General features: G+C 52.8%; 1 protein-coding gene across 1 annotated transcript; it reads left to right on the top strand.

Annotated features, from left to right (window-relative positions):
* Positions 1–21,178, top strand: CFAP119 (cilia and flagella associated protein 119; the record flags this gene model as incomplete). Its single annotated transcript, XM_082260525.1, has 8 exons — positions 1–123; positions 3,094–3,125; positions 6,434–6,499; positions 6,595–6,764; positions 12,239–12,309; positions 13,428–13,544; positions 13,859–13,913; positions 20,391–21,178. Exons 2-8 carry the CDS (start codon positions 3,100–3,102, stop codon positions 21,176–21,178), a joined length of 1,293 nt encoding a protein of 430 aa, XP_082116651.1. The 5' UTR covers positions 1–123; positions 3,094–3,099.
* Positions 21,179–22,024: the final 846 nt, after the last annotated feature.

Genomic DNA, 22,024 nt, shown 5'->3' with positions numbered 1-22,024 from the left:
CAAGAGAAGTGTCACTCGTTACGTCCTACGAAGTCATTGGCTGAAATTGGAAGAGGCGGGGCGTTGCCTGGGTGACAGTATCGAGGAGAACAGACGCTGAGGAGAGAAGACGGAGAGCGGGAGGTGAGAACTCCCATAGCAACCCGGGGGAGGGGTCATGTGACCGGAGGGACCCCGTACAGGGGGGGTGTCATGTTACAGGAGGGACCCCGTACAGGGGGGTGTCATGTGACCGGAGGGACTCCGTACAGGGGGGGGGGTCATGTGACCGGAGGGACCCCGTACAGGGGGGGTGTCATGTGACCGGAGGGACCCCGTACAGGGGGGGTGTCATGTGACCGGAGGGACCCCGTACAGGGGGGGGTCATGTTACAGGGGGGTGTCATGTGATCGGAGGGACCCCATACAGGGTGGTGTCATGTGACCGGAGGGACCCCGTACAGGGGGGGTCATGTGACCGGAGGGACCCCGTACAGGGGGGGTCATGTGACCGGAGGGACCCCGTACAGGGGGGGTGTCATGTGACCGGAGGGACCCCGTACAGGGGGGGTCATGTGACCGGAGGGACCCCGTACAGGGGGGGTCATGTGACCGGAGGGACCCCGTACAGGGGGGGTGTCATGTGACCGGAGGGACCCCGTACAGGGGGGTGTCATGTTACAGGAGGGACCCCGTACAGGGGGGTGTCATGTGATCGGAGGGACCCCATACAGGGGGGTGTCATGTGACCGGAGGGACCCCGTACAGGGGGTGTCATGTTACAGGAGGGACCCCGTACAGGGGGGGTGTCATGTGACCGGAGGGACCCCGTACAGGGGGGGTGTCATGTGACCGGAGGGACCCCGTACAGGGGGGGGTGTCATGTGACCGGAGGGACCCCGTACAGGGGGGGGTCATGTAACAGGAGGGACCCCGTACAGGGGGGGTCATGTGACCGGAGGGACCCCGTACAGGGGGGGTCATGTGACCGGAGGGACCCCGTACAGGGGGGGGGTCATGTTACAGGAGGGACCCCGTACAGGGGGGTGTCATGTGATCGGAGGGACCCCATACAGGGGGGTGTCATGTGACCGGAGGGACCCCGTACAGGGGGGGGTCATGTGACCGGAGGGACCCCGTACAGGGGGGTGTCATGTGATCGGAGGGACCCCGTACAGGGGGGGGTCATGTGACCGGAGGGACCCCGTACAGGGGGGGGGGTCATGTGACCGGAGGGACCCCGTACAGGGGGTCATGTGACCGGAGGGACCCCGTACGGGGGGGGGGTCATGTGACGGGAGGGGCCCCGTACAGGGGGGGTGTCATGTGACGGGAGGGGCCCCCGTACAGGGGGGGTGTCATGTGACGGGAGGGACCCCGTACAGGGGGGTGTCATGTTACAGGAGGGACCCCGTACAGGGGGGTGTCATGTTACAGGAGGGACCCCGTACAGAGGGGTGTCATGTGATCGGAGGGTCCCCGTACAGGGGGGTGTCATGTGATCGGAGGGACCCCGTACAGGGGGGGGTCATGTGACCGGAGGGGCCCCTTACAGGGGGGGGTCATGTGACCGGAGGGGCCCCGTACAGGGGGGGTCATGTTACAGGAGGGACCCCGTACAGAGGGGTGTCATGTGATCGGAGGGACCCCGTACAGGGGGGGTCATGTGACCGGAGGGACCCCGTACAGGGGGGTTGTCATGTGACCGTAGGGACCCCGTACAGAGGGGGGTCATGTGACCGGAGGGACCCCGTACAGAGGGGGGTCATGTGACCGGAGGGACCCCGTACAGGGGGGTGTCATGTGACCGGAGGGACCCCGTACAGGGGGGGTGTCATGTGACCGGAGGGACCCCATACAGGGGGGTGTCATGTGACCGGAGGGACTCCGTACACGGGGGGGTGTCATGTGACCGGAGGGACCCCGTACAGGGGGGTTGTCATGTGACCGGAGGGACCCCGTACAGAGGGGGGGTCATGTGACCGGAGGGACCTAGTACGGGGGGGGTCATGTGACCGGAGGGACCCCGTACAGGGGGGGTGTCATGTGACCGGAGGGACCCCATACAGGGGGGGGTGTCATGTGACCGGAGGGACCCCATACAGGGGGGGTGGGTGTCATGTGACTGGAGGACCCTGTACAGGGGGGTGTCACGTGACCGGAGGGACCCCTTACAGGGGGGGTGTCGTGTGACCGGAGGGACCCCGTACAGGGGGGTGTCATGTGACGGGAGGGGCCCCGTACAGGAGGGTGTCATGTGACCGGAGGGACCCTGTTAGCTCAAATCTCGTCAGGAGGCAATTACACGATGATATACTACCCTTCAGTCCTCACTCCCCCTGTATAGTGAATTCTCTCTCCTCTGGCCAGGAGATATAACGACACACAGCACTCAAGCTTAGCGTAGATACATCTGATTTTATTGCAAGTTTCGCTCATATTTAAAGGAAGTTTTGAGCGGGAAAAACTGCTTTAAACTGGTTACAAGTCATCGGTCAAATTAACAATAGCACATATCTCACAGAAACAGTCCTTGTGTTCCCTATACACCTGTGTATGTGTGGGGTGTCGTGTGTTGGAGATTGTGTTTATGGGAGAGCCGCTCTGTCTGTGTTCAGCTGTCTGATGTGTTAATGTAAGCAATTGTCAAATGTTTATGGGTGGTGTCAGTAATCTCTATGCGCAGACTTTACTTTGTCAAGTGTCTAAATGAATGAATGAAAAGATGTTTGACATGTAAACTCCTATCAATGTCTTGTCGTCTAAATGCAAAATACAGCTGTCTGATGTCCAAGGTGTATGAATGAGGTTAGCAAGGGCCCACATTCCATCGTAGAATGGGCCCTAGCTGAAATGTAATATGATATATAATATTTTAGTAAGGCACGTTGATACACTCTTTCAGACCCCGTACAGGGGGGGGGGGGTGTCATGTGACAGGAGGGACCCCGTACAGGGGGGGGGTGTCATGTGACGGGAGGGGCCCCGTACAGGGGGGTGTCATGTGACGGGAGGGGCCCCGTACAGGGGGGTGTCATGTGACGGGAGGGGCCCCGTACAGGGGGGGGTGTCCTCTTCCTTCAATTTTTACTATGTTGTCTTCTTTCCAAACAGGAAACCATGAAGAGGCCTCACATCTGTCTATGGTAAATCAAGATGTCACCTTCCACCATAGAGTCCTCCAGAACATGGCTCCCTCTCTATAATCCACCATAGAGTCCTCCAGAACATGGCTCCCTCTCTATAATCCACCATAGAGTCCTCCAGAACATGGCTCCTCTCTATAATCCACCATAGAGTCCTCCAGAACATGGCTCCCTCTCTATAATCCACCATAGAGTCCTCCAGAACATGGCTCCCTCTCTATAATCCACCATAGAGTCCTCCACATCATTCCTACCTCTCTATAATCCACCATAGAGTCCTCCACATCATTCCTACCTCTCTATAATCCACCATAGAGTCCTCCAGAACATGGCTCCCTCTCTATAATCCACCATAGAGTCCTCCAGAACATGGCTCCCTCTCTATAACCTACCATAGAGTCCTCCAGATCATGGCTTCCTCTCTATAGTCCACCATAGAGTCCTCCACATCATTCCTACCTCTCTATAACCCACCATAGAGGCCTCCACATCATTCCTACCTCTCTATAATCCACCATAGAGTCCTCCACATCATTCCTACCTCTCTATAATCCACCATAGAGTCCTCCAGATCATGGCTTCCTCTCTATAGTCCACCATAGAGTCCTCCAGAACATGGCTTCCTCTCTATAGTCCACCATAGAGTCCTCCACATCATTCCTACCTCTCTATAACCCACCATAGAGTCCTCCACATCATTCCTACCTCTCTATAACCCACCATAGAGTCCTCCACATCATTCCTACCTCTCTATAGTCCACCATAGAGTCCTCCAGAACATGGCTTCCTCTCTATAGTCCACCATAGAGTCCTCCAGATCATGGCTTCCTCTCTATAGTCCACCATAGAGTCCTCCACATCATTCCTACCTCTCTATAATCCACCATAGAGTGCTCCAGAACATGGCTCCCTCTCTTTAACCCACCATAGAGTCCTCCAGATCATGGCTTCCTCTCTATAGTCCACCATAGAGTCCTCCACATCATTCCTACCTCTCTATAACCCACCATAGAGTCCTCCAGAACATGGCTTCCTCTCTATAGTCCACCATAGAGTCCTCCAGATCATGGCTTCCTCTCTATAGTCCACCATAGAGTCCTCCAGAACATGGCTTCCTCTCTATAGTCCACCATAGAGTCCTCCAGAACATGGCTACCTCTCTATAGTCCATCATAGAGTCCTCCAGAACATGGCTCCCTCTCTTTAACCCACCATAGAGTCCTCCAGATCATGGCTTCCTCTCTATAGTCCACCATAGAGTCCTCCACATCATTCCTACCTCTCTATAACCCACCATAGAGTCCTCCAGAACATGGCTTCCTCTCTATAGTCCACTGTAATGTGAGAAAACCATACCTCGTTAGAATTCCATACCCTCGTCACTTCCTGTCAGAAACAGCTGAGCAGCGTAGCAGTGCGTATGCTCCGAGGGAATGAAATTATCACGGTAGTGTGTAATATTACACTTGCGGCGGTTACATAAAACAGGTCGGCTGCAAAATGAGTCATCTCCGCTCCTACCCCTGTCACTTCCCTGATCTCATCTCCGCTCCTATCCCTGTCACTTCCCTGATCTCATCTCCGCTCCTATCCCTGTCACTTCCCTGATCTCATCTCCGCTCCTACCCCTGTCACTTCCCTCATCTCATCTCCGCTCCTACCCCTGTCACTTCCCTCATCTCCGCTCCTACCCCTGTCACTTCCCTGATCTCATCTCCGCTCCTACCCCTGTCACTTCCCTGATCTCATCTCCGCTCCTACCCCTGTCACTTCCCTCATCTCCGCTCCTATCCCTGTCACTTCCCTCATCTCATCTCCGCTCCTATCCCTGTCACTTCCCTCATCTCATCTCCGTTCCTACCCCTGTATCAGGGAAGTGACGACAGGGGTAGGAGCGGAGATGAGATGAGGGAAGTGACAGGGGTAGGAGCGGAGATGAGATGAGGGAAGTGACAGGGGTAAGAGCGGAGATGAGATCAGGGAAGTGACAGGGGTAGGAGCGGAGATGAGATCAGGGAAGTGACAGGGGTAGGAGCGGAGATGAGATCAGGGAAGTGACAGGGGTAGGAGCGGAGATGAGATCAGGGAAGTGACAGGGGTAGGAGCGGAGATGAGATCAGGGAAGTGACAGGGGTAGGAGTGGAGATGAGATCAGGGAAGTGACAGGGATAGGAGCGGAGATGAGATAAGGGAAGTGACAGGGATAGGAGCGGAGCTGAGATCAGAGAAGTGACAGGGGTAGGAGTGGAGCTGAGATCAGGGAAGTGACAGGGATAGGAGCGGAGATGAGATCAGAGAAGTGACAGGGGTAGGAGCGGAGCTGAGATCAGGGAAGTGACAGGGATAGGAGCGGAGATGAGATCAGGGAAGTGACAGGGGAAGGAGCGGAGATGACTCATATTGCAGAGGAGCTGTTTTAATGTAACCGCAGCAAGTGTAACATTACATACACTACTGTGATAAATCCATACCCTCCGTAGGTGCACCGGAAGTGGCGAGGGTATGGTTTTTTTCACGGAACACCGCCATAGTGTCCTCCAGAACATGGCTTCCTCTCTTTAACCCACCATAGAGTCCTCCAGAACATGGCTTCCTCTCTATAGTCCACCATAGAGTCCTCCAGAACATGGCTTCCTCTCTATAACCCACCATAGAGTCCTCCAGAACATGGCTCCCTCTCCATAGTGCTCCATAGAGTCCTCCAGAACATGGCTTCCTCTCTATAGCCCCCCATAGAGTCCTCCAGAACATGGCTTCCTCTCTATAGCCCCCCATAGAGTCCTCCAGAACATGGCTTCCTCTCTATAGCCCCCCATAGAGTCCTCCAGAACATGGCTTCCTCTCTATAACCCACCATAGTGTCCTCCGGAACATGGCTTCCTCTCTATAACCCACCATAGAGTCCTCCAGAACATGGCTCCCTCTCTATAACCCACCATAGAGTCCTCCAGAACATGGCTCCCTCTCCATAGTGCTCCATAGTGTCCTCCAGAACATGGCTTCCTCTCTATAGTCCACCATAGAGTCCTCCAGAACATGGCTTCCTCTCTATAGCCCCCCATAGAGTCCCTCAGAACATGGCTTCCTCTCTATAACCCACCATAGTGTCCTCCAGAACATGGCTTCCTCTCTATAACCCACCATAGAGTCCTCCAGAACATGGCTTCCTCTCTATAGTCCACCATAGTGTCTTCCAGAACATGTCTTTCTCTCGATACTCCTCTATAGTGTCCTCCAGAACATAGCTTCCTCTCTATGGTTGGTCCTCCTGGTGGTGAAGGGAGGTAATTGTTTGTCTTTGTATTTAGGAGAGATCTCACACTGAGTGATATGGAGACTCTGGAGAGAGTGGAGAGTGCGGGGGATGTGCGCCGGTAGGTGAAATCTCGGAGGTTCTAGGACATTGTTAGAAATCTTTGACAGTCCATCTTCCTTAATGTGTGTTGTTTTTTTTCCCTTGTCCCTCCAGAGCCCTGTCCCATCTGCTGTCTCCGGAGGAGAGGGTGTGTGAGCCTCGTGCCTCTGCTCTCCTGGATCTTTATTACTACACAGTGCGATTCTGCCGGGACAGCGGATTCACCAGAGAGCAGACGTCATGTCTATTCTCCATCATGAAGGAGATACATGGTACCTGTGTAGGTAAGACTGCAACACCCTTTTCATAAAACCCCTACCTCCGTACCTCTGTCCTCCGTACCTCTGTCCTCCGTACTCCTCTCCTCCGTACCTCCGTACTCCTCTCCTCCGTACTCCTCTCCTCCGTACTCCTCTGTCCTCCGTACCTCTGTCCTCCGTACCTCTGTCCTCCGTACCTCTGTCCTCCGTACCTCTGTCCTCCGTACCTCTGTCCCCCGTACTCCTCTCCTCCGTACCTCTGTCCTCCGTACCTCTGTCCTCCGTACCTCTGTCCTCCGTACCTCTGTACTCCTCTGTCCTCCGTACTCCTCTGTCCTCCGTACTCCTCTGTCCTCCGTACTCCTCTGTCCTCCGTACTCCTCTGTCCTCCGTACTCCTCTGTCCTCCGTACCTCTGTCCCCCGTACTCCTCTCCTCCGTACCTCTGTCCTCCTCTCCTCCGTACCTCTGTACTCCTCTCCTCCGTACTCCTCTCCTCCGTACCTCTGTACTCCTCTCCTCCGTATCTCTGTCCTCCGTACCTCTGTCCTCAGCATTAATTCCACTATTTACATCTATAGTTATCCCTACACCTCACTTCCATTCTCTAGTGTTCTCTTCTCCAACATGTCATCCTGACCTCAGTTCTGTTTTGTCCCCTCCCCTCCATGGTTTCCTCTAGGCCTTGGTTCTAAGTCATCCCACCTCTATGGATTCCTCTAGGCCTCAGTTCTTTTGTTTAGTCAGCTCACCTTCATGATTTTCTCTAGGCTTAGTTCAGTTTAGCTATTCCCACCTCTATTGTTTCCTCTAGGCCTTGGTTCTTCTGTTTAGTAATCTCAACCTCCATGTTTTCCGGGGGACCTCAGCTTCTGTCAGTTGTCTCCTCTTCTGCTAGGTATCCTCTGGACCCCCCTTCGTTAGTTTAACGTGGACCTCAGTTCCCTTATCTTGTCTTTTCTTCTAGATGTCATGTAGACCTTAGTTACTCTGTAATAGTTTCCTTCCCCCCATTGTTTCCTCTGATCCCATATCAAGCATTCTGTAGAGTTTGGTTCCTTTGTCTAGTCCTCGTTCCCTCATGGTCCCCTCTAGACCTCCATTTCCCCCAAGCAATCTCCTCTCATAGGAAATGAGCTCTAAAGGATACCTAATGTCTAGCCTCCCACAACGCATCTCCTGGACCTCTGTACCCCTTTCTAACTCCTCTCTCTGGCGTGCTGTAGAGCACAGTTCCTCCGTCTAATGATTGCTCTCCCAGGGTTCCCTCGGCACTCAATTTTTCTTTCTTCCCCCCTTTTAGCAGCGTTTTTTCTGACTCCATTCAAAATCAATGGTTCCCTATAGGAGCCTATTGATTTGAATGGAAGGCGCATCGCAAGTCGGATCAGGATGATCCGACTTGTGGTGCGACTTGCGCTGTGAGAATCTTGAGGGGGAACTCCACGCCAAAGTGGAAAAAAAAATGGCTTGGGGGTCCCCCCCCCCCAGGTTCCAAACCAGGCCCTTCAGGTCTGGTATGGATTTTGAGGGTAGCCCCACACCGAAAAAATGTCATGGCCCCCCCAAGATCCATACCAGACCCTTATCCAAGCATGCAGGCCAGGGGAGGGGACGAGTGAGCGGCCCCACCCCCCCTGGACCATACCAGGCCACACGCCCTCAACATGGGGGGTGTAGGTGGTTTGGGGGGGGCTCTGCACCCCCACCCCAAAGCACCTTGCCCCCATGTTGATGAGGACAAGTCCTCTTCCCGAAAACCCTGGGCGGTGGTTGTGGGGGTCTGCGGGCAGGGGGCTTATCGGAATCTGGAAGCCCCCTTGAACAAGGGGGCCCCCCCAGATCCCGGATCCCCTCCCTATGTGAATGGGTATGGGGTACATTGTACCCCTACCCTTTCACCCCATAAAAGGCAGTGTATGTAAATAATGACAGGAGATGGTTTGAAAAGTTTATTAAAAATCTTCATCCGGTCCTCTCCGCTCTGGTCTTCTCCCCTCCGCTCTGGTCTTCTCCCCTCCGCCCTGGTCTTCTCCCCTCCGCTCTTCTGCTCTTTTGCCTCTCGGCTCTTCTTCTGCCTCTGGTCTTCTTCCTCCGCTCTTCTTCTTCTTCCTCCGGTCCTCCTCTGACGCTGTCTCCGGTGATTATGCCGGTCTCCGGTCTATGCAGCTTATTATATAGCCATTAGGGGTGTGTCCTCCTGGTGATGTCATTGGGAGGCCCCGCCCCCTTATGTCACAGATGACGTCAGGACGCGTTTCGTCAGTGTGCGTCTCATCAGGAGTCACGTGACATTTCATTTGCATATGCTGGGAACCCAAATGTTTATTAAACAACGAGTGAACCCCAGTCTGGTCCCGTGATACTCCATTTCGTCACTTCGGGTCAGTGAAAGGCTTTTGGAACGCGGAACGACGTTCCGATCTCCGGGCCAGTTTTCTTCATTTTAAATGTAAGTTACTTTATTTGGATAAAGATGTATGGAAATACTGCACTATGGACCCCAGAGGAGAATCCTAAAGGTTATCTGTACCCCTGAAACCGCGCTCTCTACTGAGGGAACCACAATGGGAGGTCATATTGGCATCTGACCCCAAGGGGTCATCTGGTAAGTGGGCTGTGCATGCGGGGGAGGTGGAAGGAGTAGCCCATTCCACGGCTATCTGCTCACCATTCACATCAAGCACAAAGAGCACTTTTTCAGCAAATTGGACACTTTTTACAATAAAACACCATTAGTAATATTTATAGTCCCTTCGGACTTTTCACCATCACTTATTAATGTTTTGAATATATTTATTGGTTATTTATTATTTGAAAATTATTTATTTACTAATGAACATCTCGATTTATTGACTTTTCACATATTGGAGATATTTTTATGAATTTATTATATTCATGGTATATATTGGAGAACCATAGAGTCAGATTTATATAGAGACATAGGTCTCCCAGTGTTAAAGAGGAAGTAAAGTCAAAAAAAAAAAAACGAGAAAAAAAAAGCCCTGTAAAGAGAAAGGCATAATGAGCTAGTATGCATCGCATACTAGCTCATTATGTAGTACTTACCTTAAAACGAAGCCCCCGCCGTGCCGCCACCTCAGCGACAGGACGGCGACATGTCCTGCCGTCCCGCTTCCGGGTTCGCGTCCTCCGGCCATCTGATTGGCCGGATGCGCATGCGCGCGGGAGCTGCCGTTCACGGGAATGAGCTCTGAAGGAACGGCACGGGTGGCCGTTCCCTCAGAGCGCCTGCGCCGATGACGTCATCGGCAGTTTGCGCTGTAAATATCTCCTAAACGGTGCAAGTTTGGGAGATATTTATAGCACCTATAGGTAAGCCTTAATATAGGCTTACCTATAGGTAAAAGTTATACAAGAGGGTTTACAACCTCTTTAAGTGGGATTACATCTTCATAGTCCTGAGATATATTGTTGATAAATATTACTCTCCCATTTGAGTAATCCAAACCATATTCTGTGTCCATTAAGTCCATAATTTCCTTGGCCACCCTGAGCCCCTAATAGACACAGCGGACTTACACATAAGAGAACCCAAGGGGGCAGAGCGAGGGATTTCCCAACCTCTCTAAGGTAAGCTGGGTTCCACAGGCCCCCGACCAAAGTGACTCCCGTCACATCTCTCCCCTCTCTGAAGGAGACTAAAGCAGGAGGAGACCCTAAACGGGTTGACTTTGAAGTTAGTCCATAGTTCCCATCCCCCAATGTCTGTACCCACACAGTACTCCAAACAAATTGTCCGGAACACAGCGTTAATCACCCAGCCAACCTCTGCCTCTCTTGTAGAACATACCCACCGCTGGGGAGAAGCGTGGACTGGCCCTTCTCCCTGGAGTTCTTTCAGCTGCTGGGGAGAAGCGTGGACTGGCCCTTCTCCCTGGAGTTCTTTCAGCCGCTGGGGAGAAGTGTAGACTGGCCCTTCTCCCTGGAGTTCTTTCAGCTGCTGGGGAGAAGCATGGACTGGCCCATCTCCCAGGAGTTCTTTCAGCCGCTGGGGAGAAGTGTGGACTGGTACTTCTCCCAGGAGTTCTTTCAGCCGCTGGGGAGAAGTGTGGACTGGCCCTTCTCCCTGGAGTTCTTTCAGCTGCTGGGGAGAAGCGTGGACTGGTACTTCTCCCAGGAGTTCTTTCAGCTGCTGGGGAGAAGCGTGGACTGGCCCTTCTCCCTGGAGTTCTTTCAGCCGCTGGGGAGAAGTGTAGACTGGCCCTTCTCCCTGGAGTTCTTTCAGCTGCTGGGGAGAAGCATGGACTGGCCCATCTCCCAGGAGTTCTTTCAGCCGCTGGGGAGAAGTGTGGACTGGTACTTCTCCCAGGAGTTCTTTCAGCCGCTGGGGAGAAGTGTGGACTGGCCCTTCTCCCTGGAGTTCTTTCAGCTGCTGGGGAGAAGCGTGGACTGGTACTTCTCCCAGGAGTTCTTTCAGCTGCTGGGGAGAAGCGTGGACTGGTCCTTCTCCCAGGTGTCCTTTCAGCCACGGGGGAGAAGCGTGGACTGGCCCTTCTCCCAGGTGTCCTTTCAGCCGCGGGGGAGAAGCGTGGACTGGCCCTTCTCCCAGGTGTCCTTTCAGCCTCGGGGGAGAAGCGTGGACTGGCCCTTCTCCCGTGAGTTCTTTCAGCCGCTGGGGAGAAGTGTGGACTGGCCCTTCTCCCTGGAGTTCTTTCAGCCACTGGAGAGAAGACAGGGTGGCTGGGCTCACTTTGTCAGGTTGTTGGGGATCTGGGCTGACTGCCCAGCATCCCTGGGGTATACAAGTGAAGATTGCAGTCCCATCCACTTTCTCAGGAAATCCATCCTTTGTACATTGAGGGCAGAGGCCGGCAGCACACTGCTCTGTTGCCATCTCTTCTGCTGGGTTGGTGTCATCATTCTGGGGCGCCGTCTGCTGCTGGGAGGGGCCGCCTCCTTCTCACCCTGGGCCTCCAGGACTGCCGCAGGTGTGGGGCAGAGGTCTTGGACCCTCTGTCCAGTTGTCAGCGCTTCAGCTGTAGAAGTTTCTTGTAACAAGGCTAAAACAAAATACAAAATGACACGTTATTATAAGTATAAACACAGAACACCTTATTATACAGACAATAGGAAGAGAGACCCCCAGTATCAGTCACAGACTTCATGGCAATGGTCTACAACAGTCTATAGGTCTCCCAGTGTAAAGTGGGATTCAATCTTCATAGTCCTGAGATATATTGTTGATAAATATTACTCTCCCATCTGAGTAATCCAAACCATATTCTGTGTCCATCATTTCCTTGGTCACCCTGAGCCCCTAATAAACACAGGGAGACTTACACATAAGAGGAGCCTGGGGGGCTGAGACAGGGATTTCCCAACCTCTCTAAGGTAAGCTGGGTTCCACAGGCCGCCCCGACCAAAGTGACTCCCATCACATCCATCCGCAGGCCGACCTTTCCACCCACAGGCCGACCTTTCCACCCGCATTGTCCATTCTATTAGGCTGATAGTTGTGTTTGTTTCACCATCCAGAGACATCGCTGGGAAACGTGGATGAGTGTTATCAGTACTTCAAGGACCTGCTGCTGTGTCATGCCATCCATGTGAGTGCCACAAACATTAGTAATACCGACACAGGGGGTGCAGACACTACGGATGGTGACACGGGGGGTGCAGACACTACGGATGGTGACACGGGGGGTGCAGACACTACGGATGGTGACACGGGGAGGGCAGACACTACGGATGGTGACACGGGGAGGGCAGACACTACGGATGGTGACACAGGGAGGGCAGACACTATATGGATGGTGACACGGGGAGTGTAGACACTATGGATAGAGACACGGAGAGTACAGTGGGCAGTGACGGGGTGGGGGTCAGGCATTACATATGGTGACATGGGGAGGGCAGACACTACGGATGGTGACACAGGGGGTGCAGACACTACGGATGGTGACACGGGGGGTGCAGACACTACGGATGGTGACACGGGGGGTGCAGACACTACGGATGGTGACACAGGGAGGGCAGACACTACGGATGGTGACACGGGGAGTGTAGACACTATGGATAGAGACACGGAGAGTACAGTGGGCAGTGACGGGGTGGGGGTCAGGCATTACATATGGTGACATGGGGAGGGCAGACACTACGGATGGTGACACGGGGAGGGCAGACACTACGGATGGTGACACGGGGGGTGCAGACACTACGGATGGTGACACAGGGAGGGCAGACCCTATGGATGGTGACACGGGGAGTGTAGACACTATGGATAGAGACACGGAGAGTACAGTGGGCAGTGACGGGGTGGGGGTCAGGCATTACATATGGTGACATGGGGAGGGCAGACACTACGGATGGTGATACTAGTAGTACAGTGGACAGTGATGGGGTGGGGGTCAGGCATTACATATGGTGACATGGGGAGGGCAGACACTATGGATGGTGACACGGGGAGTGTAGACACTATGGATAGAGACACGGAGAGTACAGTGGGCAGTGACGGGGTGGGGTCAGGCATTACATATGGTGACATGGGGAGGGCAGACACTACGGATGGTGATACTAGGAGTACAGTGGACAGTGATGGGGTGGGGGGTCAGGCATTACATATGGTGACACGGGGAGGTGGTGACACCGTAGTATCAGGAAATGTTGGTATAGGAGTCCTGGGCAGCCCCGTGGTCAGTGTGACTCTCTCTTGTTTCTCTTGCAGAGACCTCCATTCAGCATCGCGGTGTTCACACAGCAGCAGCTTCCTAACATATCAGATTTTGTTCTGAACACTTATTTCCGCCACTTCAAGCTTTATAAATATGTCTTTACACCTCAGGTAAGTCATCAGAATTGCTGCGGGGAAATCTCACACCAGTAAGGGATCTTTGGGATATATTTGGGGCTGAATTCAGGACGGGAAGGGTGCAGGGTGTGCGTCCGGGGCCGGGAAGGGTGCGCGTCTGGGGCCGGGAAGGGTGCAGGGTGCGCGTCTGGGGCCGGGAAGGGTGCAGGGTGCACGTCTGGGGCCGGGAAGGGTGCAGGGTGTACGGAAGGGTGCAGGGTGTACGCCTGGGACCAGAAAGAGTCTGTCTGCTCCTGGTGGGAGGTTTCCTGGTGGTGATTCTTATGAGCACCTTTCTTTTCTCCTAGGTGTGCTTGGACCTCACAGTCTCCTATGAGGAGGACCCGGAAAGCCCAGAACAAGGTGTGTACATGGAGGTTGCCCCTCCCGGCAGAGAATATTGGGGCCCCTCTTGGTAGAGAATAGTGGGGCCCCTCCCCATCCTGTAGCTGTTGTGGAAGTGGATTGAATATAATGCCCCTGTAGGAGGTTGTTGGTAGTACAGTGTAACGCTTCTGCGTTTCTTATATGGTGTGGATTTTCAGCTGCAGAAATAGTTCCACGTCAGTAGTCATGTAAGAGATATGCTGAGATACCAATCCCAACCTCAATGACTCATCATGTGTGGAAGGTCTTATTTCAGCCAGTAAATACACACAATTAGCAAGCTGGTTCCTAGAGTGACTTTATGTATGTGGTAACACAATGATGAAGGTTGAGGGATAGGTTGAGTGGAGGTGATAGGTGATAGACACTTGAAGGTGAGACAGTAGCAGATGGATGCAGGAAGGTTTAGCAATGTTGTATGGTAGCAGATGACAGAGTAGCAGGTGGACATACAAAAGAGATCAACCCAGTGCAGAAAAGTAGCAGTAGTCTCAAGAGCTAGCAATCTAGTTATGCAGATGTGATAAACAGTCTTTACTATGCAGAGCTAGATAGTGTAAGCTTAGTATAAGTTTATAGAGAATTCCCCTGCGGGGTACTTAGCACTATTAGCGATACAGCCGAAGGGTGGTTCAGGAGAGGCGGATGATCCAGTAGCGGGATACAGGGATCAGCGCGGCGAGGTTCCGTCAGCGAGGTAAGCTTGCAAGCATGGAAGCTTCAAGCAAGGTTAGCATCCAGGTAAAGGTGTTTGAACGAACACATGTGAGTGAGAACCGACGCCTTAAATAGCCATCTAGTCCGGCGCTCAGTGATGACAGCTCCAGTCTTAAAGGTGTATGCGCACCTTTCCAAAAGTAATTGGTGGGGCGCATACACTTGTGGAAAATGTAATTTAGGGTACCAAAGGTACGGGAACATTACATACAGCACAGTATGGCGGTTTGCTCCGCCCTCCCCGCAGGCGGTTTGTGGGGTTCTTCCATTGATCCATTGCGCTGCCCTCATGTTGCTGGGAAGATATAATCCGCAGTGAGAAGATTCGGTTTCCTGCCAGTAGGTGAAACCTTTGCATAAACTGAATAGCAGAGCTCAGATTACACACACAGCTGAAACAATAAAGAGTGACCCCCCCCCGGCTCTTTCATGTGAAGTTTAGCCTGACCTCTGATGTAGAAAGCTCCTCGTTCTCTGAGACCCCCCCCCCATACCATGGCAGCTCCCTGGCTGAAAGGTGGATTTGTAGCACACGGTATATGTGAGGTATACAGTATATACTACCTTCACAGCACCACCGCTGTCAGCACACAGCCCTCTTCCATCTATTCCCATACAGGGAGTGGGGGGGACACGCAGAGCAGGCAGGGAGTGAGGGGGGAGGGACACGCGGAGCAGGCAGGGAGTGAGGGGGGAGGGACACGCGGAGTAGGCAGGGAGTGAGGGGGGAGGGACACGCGGAGCAGGGAGTGAGGGGGGAGGGACACGCGGAGTGGGCAGGGAGTGAGGGGGGAGGGACACGCGGAGTAGGCAGGGAGTGAGGGGGGAGGGACACGCGGAGTGGGCAGGGAGTGAGGGGGGAGGGACACGCGGAGTAGGCAGGGAGTGCGGGGGGGGACACGCGGAGTAGGCAGGGAGTGCGGGGGGGGGACACGCAGAGCAGGCAGGGACACGCAGAGCAGGCAGGGAGTGCGGGGGGAGGGACACGCAGAGCAGGCAGGGAGTGCGGGGGGAGGGACAAGCAGAGCAGGCAGGGAGTGCGGGGGGAGGGACAAGCAGGCAGGGAGTGCGGGGGGAGGGACAAGCAGAGCAGGCAGGGAGTGCGGGGGGAGGGACACGCAGAGCAGGCAGGGAGTGCGGGGGGAGGGACAAGCGGAGCAGGCAGGGAGTGCGGGGGGAGGGACAAGCGGAGCAGGCAGGGAGTGCGGGGGGAGGGACACGCGGAGCAGGCAGGGAGTGAGGGGGAGGGACACGCGGAGCAGGCAGGGAGTGCGGGGGGAGGGACACGCAGAGCAGGCAGGGAGTGCGGGGGGAGGGACAAGCGGAGCAGGCAGGGAGTGCGGGGGGAGGGACAAGCGGAGCAGGCAGGGAGTGCGGGGGGAGGGACACGCGGAGCAGGCAGGGAGTGAGGGGGAGGGACACGCGGAGCAGGCAGGGAGTGCGGGGGGAGGGACACGCAGAGCAGGCAGGGAGTGCGGGGGGAGGGACACGCAGAGCAGGCAGGGACACGCAGAGCAGGCAGGGAGTGCGGGGGGAGGGACATGCAGAGCAGGCAGGGAGTGCGGGGGGAGGGACACGCAGAGCAGGCAGGGACACGCAGAGCAGGCAGGGAGTGCGGGGGGAGGGACATGCAGAGCAGGCAGGGAGTGCGGGGGGAGGGACACGCAGAGCAGGCAGGGACACGCAGAGCAGGCAGGGAGTGCGGGGCGAGGGACACGCAGAGCAGGCAGGGAGTGAGGGGGGAGGGACACGCAGAGCAGGCAGGGAGTGCGGGGGGAGGGACACGCAGAGCAGGCAGGGAGTGCGGGGCGAGGGACATGCAGAGCAGGCAGGGAGTGAGGGGGGAGGGACACGCAGAGTAGGCAGGGAGTGCGGGGGGGAGGGACACGCAGAGCAGGCAGGGAGTGCAGGTGGGAGTGGCATGCAGCGAATCAGGAGGCACGTTACGATCACATGACTGGAGGGTTATCATGGTCGAACTCCACATGTGTAAATAACCAGCGGGCAGTGAGAGTTCTCATTATCTGACGGAAAGGTATGGGGGAGGGAGATGCCCTGGAGCAGAGAATGATGGGAATTTAGAGAAACGGGAGCAGATTGGGGGAGGTACAAGAATATGTGATCCCCGCCCCCACCTCTCCACTTAGAAAATTGAGTTTTAGGTTCAGCTGCAAATTGTTTTCTCGGAGCGCTCCTGGGACACTTCATATCCGTTACAATAGGGTTATGCTGCCACCTTCGGTGATTGGACAGGAAGGCCCCTCCTCCGTAAGACAAGGCTTCAGTTTCTGTGGCAAGCCATGATCCACGGAGGAGGGGCGGGATCTCTGTATCCCTCCATTGACTATGAAGTTTACAGGTAAACCGAAAATCCAATTTTCTTTATTGTAAATCACAGCACACAAAGCATCTTCACCCATTACCATAGGAATGTCCCAGAGCACCGAACCAAACAGGCTGGACCCAACCCAACCAAACAGGCTGGACCCAACCCAACCAAACAGGCTGGACCCAACCCAACCAAACAGGCTGGACCCAACCCAACCAAACAGGCTGGACCCAACCACAGCAACCTACAAAACATGGCGACCAGAGGCAGCGCCCTCAGCAACTCCAATATCCAAATGGTAAATCTTTATAAAAGTATGGCCTGAAGACTGAGCTACGTGGTCTGACGTTACACCATCAGAGAGAGAGGCCGACGGATCCAAAAACAATGGAATATTTGGAAGCTGTGCGACTTTTCCTTGGGAAGGGAATGTGACTGACGAATTGCAGCAGTCAATGGGCGGTAACACCGGATAGCACAGCCCACATTCATAGTGAGAATCTTCCATTCCTCTGCAATCTCCCCCAGCCAATCCATTCCTCTGCAATCTCCCCCAGCCAATCCATTCCTCTGCAATCTCCCCCCAGCCAATCCATTCCTCTGCAATCTCCCCCAGCCAAACTGCAAATCTCCCCCCGACCTGAGCAAGTGTGCTTTTTTGCTTTTTTGATCTGCATTTGCCCTTCCAGTGCTTCTTACAAAACCAGTTATAGGTGCAAGCAAATGTGGGCACCCCTTATTAACCACTTAAGCCCCGGAGGATTTGGCTGCTCAAAGACCAGGGCCTATTTTGTGATTTGGCACTGCGTGACTTTAACGGACAATTGCACGGTCGTGCGACGCTGTACCCAAATTAATTTGACGTCCTTTTTTCCTAACAAACAGAGCTTTCTTTTGGTGGTATTTCATCACCTCTGCGATTTTTTAATTTTTTGCGCTATAACCAAAAAAAGAGCAACAATTCTGAAAAATATAACAATATTTTTCACATTTTCTTTATATGAAATTCTCAAAAAAAAAAGTAAAAATCAAAATTTGTTAACATTTTAGGCCAATTTTGTTTTCTGCTACATATTTTTGGTAAAAAAAAAAAAAAAAATCGCAATAAGCGTATTTTGATTGGTTTGCGCAAAAGTTATCGCAGTTCCTAACTACAGGAAAGATTTCTGTCATTTTTATTGTTTTTTTTTTAACTAGTAATGGCGGCGATCTGCGATTTATTTTTTTTGCTGGACTGCGACATTGCGGCGGACAGATCGGACCCCTGACTGACATTTTTGGGGGTAGCAGTGACATTACTACAGTAATCAGTGCTATACATATGCACTGTTACTGTAAAAATCGTATGATCTCTGCAGTTACACCAGGGAGAATGACAGGCGGCTTTGTTTACATCAGCCGTCTGTCCTTCTCCCTCTCCAGCGGGAGATTGTGAGTGACCGGAGGACATCGGAGCCACTGGTCACACGCAGGGGGATGTCAGGGAACGAGCGGGGGCGGGAGTGTGCCCCCTAGAGGCTTGTGGGCGAGCGACGTACTGGTACGTCACTTTGCCCAGGAGCGCCAGACCGCCGCAGTATATAGTCGTGTGGTGGTCAGCAAGTGGTTAATAAGATGACTTATCCCTGACTTGGAGGGCTTTTGGAATTCATGGCTGGGGAGGCCAGAGACTGGGAATGGAATGCCTCTTGGTAGTAGAGGGATCAGTAGGTTCAGCCTTCTCTTCATGTGGTAACTCTTACCCAGACCATTAAAGGGCCCATAAGCTTCACCAGTCTATTGCAGGACCCCCTAAGGGGGTCCAATCTTCAACCATTATGGTGGGCTGTGCCACAAGTCCTCCTCTACCCCCACTGGGGATTACTGCCCCAGGGTCCAGGTACCATTCCTGTGAGGGTTAAAAAGCCGTAGGAAAATAGATCTAGAAAAGCAATCTATTCCCGGATGGAACAGTTGAGAAGCTATTTTCCTGTGGAGAGCCTCACAGACAACATCAAGACCCTAAGCAAAAAACTGGAGCTTAGCCAAATAGGAATGGGTTATGCCTGGGAGGGGTCTTGTCTTTTTTTTTTTTTGCTAGTATCCAATTACCTAAAGGTGGCAGCATAACCCTATCATAATGTCTATGAAGATGCGCTGTGTCCCGCCTGTAATGGGACAAACAGATTTTGTCTCCAAATACGGAAAGGTTTCTTCACAGTAAGAGCTGTGAAAATGTGGAATAGACTCCCTCCAGAGGTGGTTCTGGCCAGCTCACTAGATTGCTTTAAAAAAAGGTCTGGATTCTTTTCAGGGTGTACATAATATAAATGGGTATTAAAAAAATTTTTTTAGGTAAAGTTGATCCAGGGAATATCCGATTGCCTCTTGGGGGATCAGGAAGGAATTTTTTTTCCCCTGCTTTAACAAATGGGATCATGCTTTGCTGGGGTTTATTTTCAACTTCCTCTGCATCAACAACTGGTATAGGATTGTGTATATGGGATTGTATGGTTGGGGAGGGTATAGGATTGTATGGTTGGGGAGGGTATAGGATTGTGTATAGGGGATTGTATGGTTGGGGTGGGTATAGGATTGTATGGTTGGGGAGGGTATAGGATTGTGTATAGGGGATTGTATGGTTGGGGTGGGTATAGGATTGTGTATAGGGGATTGTATGGTTGGGGCGGGTATAGGATTGTGTATAGGGGATTGTATGGTTGGGGAGGGTATAGGATTGTGTATAGGGGATTGTATGGTTGGGGTGGGTATAGGATTGTGTATAGGGGATTGTATGGTTGGGGCGGGTATAGGATTGTGTATAGGGGATTGTATGGTTGGGGAGGGTATAGGATTGTGTATAGGGGATTGTATGGTTGGGGCGGGTATAGGATTGTGTATATGGGATTGTATGGTTGGGGAGGGTATAGGATTGTGTATATGGGATTGTATGGTTGGGGAGGGTATAGGGGATTGTATGGTTGGGGTGGGTATAGGATTGTGTATAGGGGATTGTATGGTTGGGGCGGGTATAGGATTGTGTATAGGGGATTGTATGGTTGGGGTGGGTATAGGATTGTGTATAGGGGATTGTATGGTTGGGGCGGGTATAGGATTGTGTATAGGGGATTGTATGGTTGGGTAGGGTATAGGATTGTGTATAGGGGATTGTATGGTTGGGGCGGGTATAGGATTGTGTATAGGGGATTGTATGGTTTGGGAGGGTATAGGATTGTGCATATGGGATTGTATGGTTGGGGAGGGTATAGGATTGTGTATATGGGATTGTATGGTTGGGTTTTCAATACTGTTTTTTTTGGTTGAACCCGATAAACTTGTGTCTTTTTTCAACCTGACTATGTAATGTACAATAATGAAAGATGATTTTAAATTCTGTTAACATTTCTCTGTTTACTTTTTGTATTCAGAAGAGAATGGAAATGTAACGTCTGCATCTGGACCTCTGAGAGAGCACATAGAGCAGCTACTGAGCCAGGAAGTCCAGGACCACTTAGAGGAAGAAGAAAAGACCAGAACCAGATCTCCCGAAGGAAGAGCAGAGACCAGGATCCGATCTCCTGATGAAAGGACAGAGGACAATGTGGAGACCAGAGACCCATCTCCCGGAGGAAGGTCAGAGGGAAGAGTGGAGACCAGAGACCCATCTCCCGGAGGAAGGTCAGAGGGAAGAGTGGAGACCAGAGACCCATCTCCCGGAGGAAGGACAGAGGGAAGAGTGGAGACCAGAGACCCATCTCCCAGAGGAAGGTCAGAGGGAAGAGTGGAGACCAGAGACCCATCTCCCGGAGGAAGGTCAGAGAGAAGAGCGGAAACCAGTACCCGATCTCCCGGAGGAAGGACAGAGGGAAGAGTGGAGACCAGAGACCCATCTCCCGGAGGAAGGTCAGAGAGAAGAGCGGAAACCAGTACCCGATCTCCGGGAGGAAGGACAGAGGGAAGAGTGGAGACCAGAGACCCATCTCCCGGAGGAAGGTCAGAGAGAAGAGCGGAAACCAGTACCCGATCTCCGGGAGGAAGGACAGAGGGAAGAGCGGAAACCAGTACCCGATCTCCGGGAGGAAGGACAGAGGGAAGAGCGGAAACCAGAACCCGATCTCCTGGAAGAAGGACAGAGGGACGATTGGAGGCCAGGAACACATATTCTGGAGAAACTGCAGGGGGTATAAAAGGATCTGCCAAAGGAAGCCTAAAATAGCCCAATCAGAATACAATCACTGACATCTTCAGGCCTCATCTGACCTTCTAATCCCCAGAACACCAAATTCTGAATTGAGCAAATGGGGGCACAATACAAAATCTTCCAGGCCAGCGTCTCATCCTCCCTGCACATTTAGGATATCCTGTCAGTTTATGCTGACCAGCAGATTTCGGGAGCTGTAATTTTAATAAATAAAGTGGAATTCAGCTACTTTGTAAAAACTGCAGGCATACCATGAGTTAAGTCTAACGAGGTACCTGCCAAATTGTAGAATTATCTCTATCATTCACATCAGACAGGCATCTTTCTGGGCTCCGATGCTGCTCGCTGTGGTCTCAGTTCCTTCAAGAGCAGAGTAACTGGAACTGCTATGCCTGCCCCTCCCCTCTATCTGCCCATTCACAGAAGCCTTTGTATTACATAAATACAAAGGCTTCTGAGGCAGCAGAGGCAAAGGATGGGCATAACTGCTGTATGCGCTCATCTCCTCTCACAGCTTGAGTGTATCCTTGGAGAGTGCAGTAAACCCATCACATATACTGTAAGTAATAGAGACAAGTCCCGGATGTGTTATGCACCTGATTGGACTTAACTCATAGTGTGCCTGAACTTTATGCAGTTGCTGAATTCATTCAGATCAGGCTTACTGTAATACAGACTGCATTCTGTTACAAGGATCATAAATAGGCCTTGAACTATATGATCAATAACTGCAGGAAAGGTCTGAGGCATTTCTGTTTCTGCTGTTATAAGGGATATCCGAGGAGCATCATTACCTAATGAGATCAAAATGTTTATCCGGTCAACCAATCTTCCACACCTTAATGAATGAGGGGGTAAAAA

Source organism: Pelophylax lessonae, assembly GCF_965119305.1.
Source record: "Pelophylax lessonae genome assembly, chromosome: 6".
NCBI classification, from domain to species: domain Eukaryota; kingdom Metazoa; phylum Chordata; class Amphibia; order Anura; family Ranidae; genus Pelophylax; species Pelophylax lessonae.
Note: the sequence above shows the minus strand (reverse complement) of the source record. Positions and strands in the feature narration are given on the sequence as shown.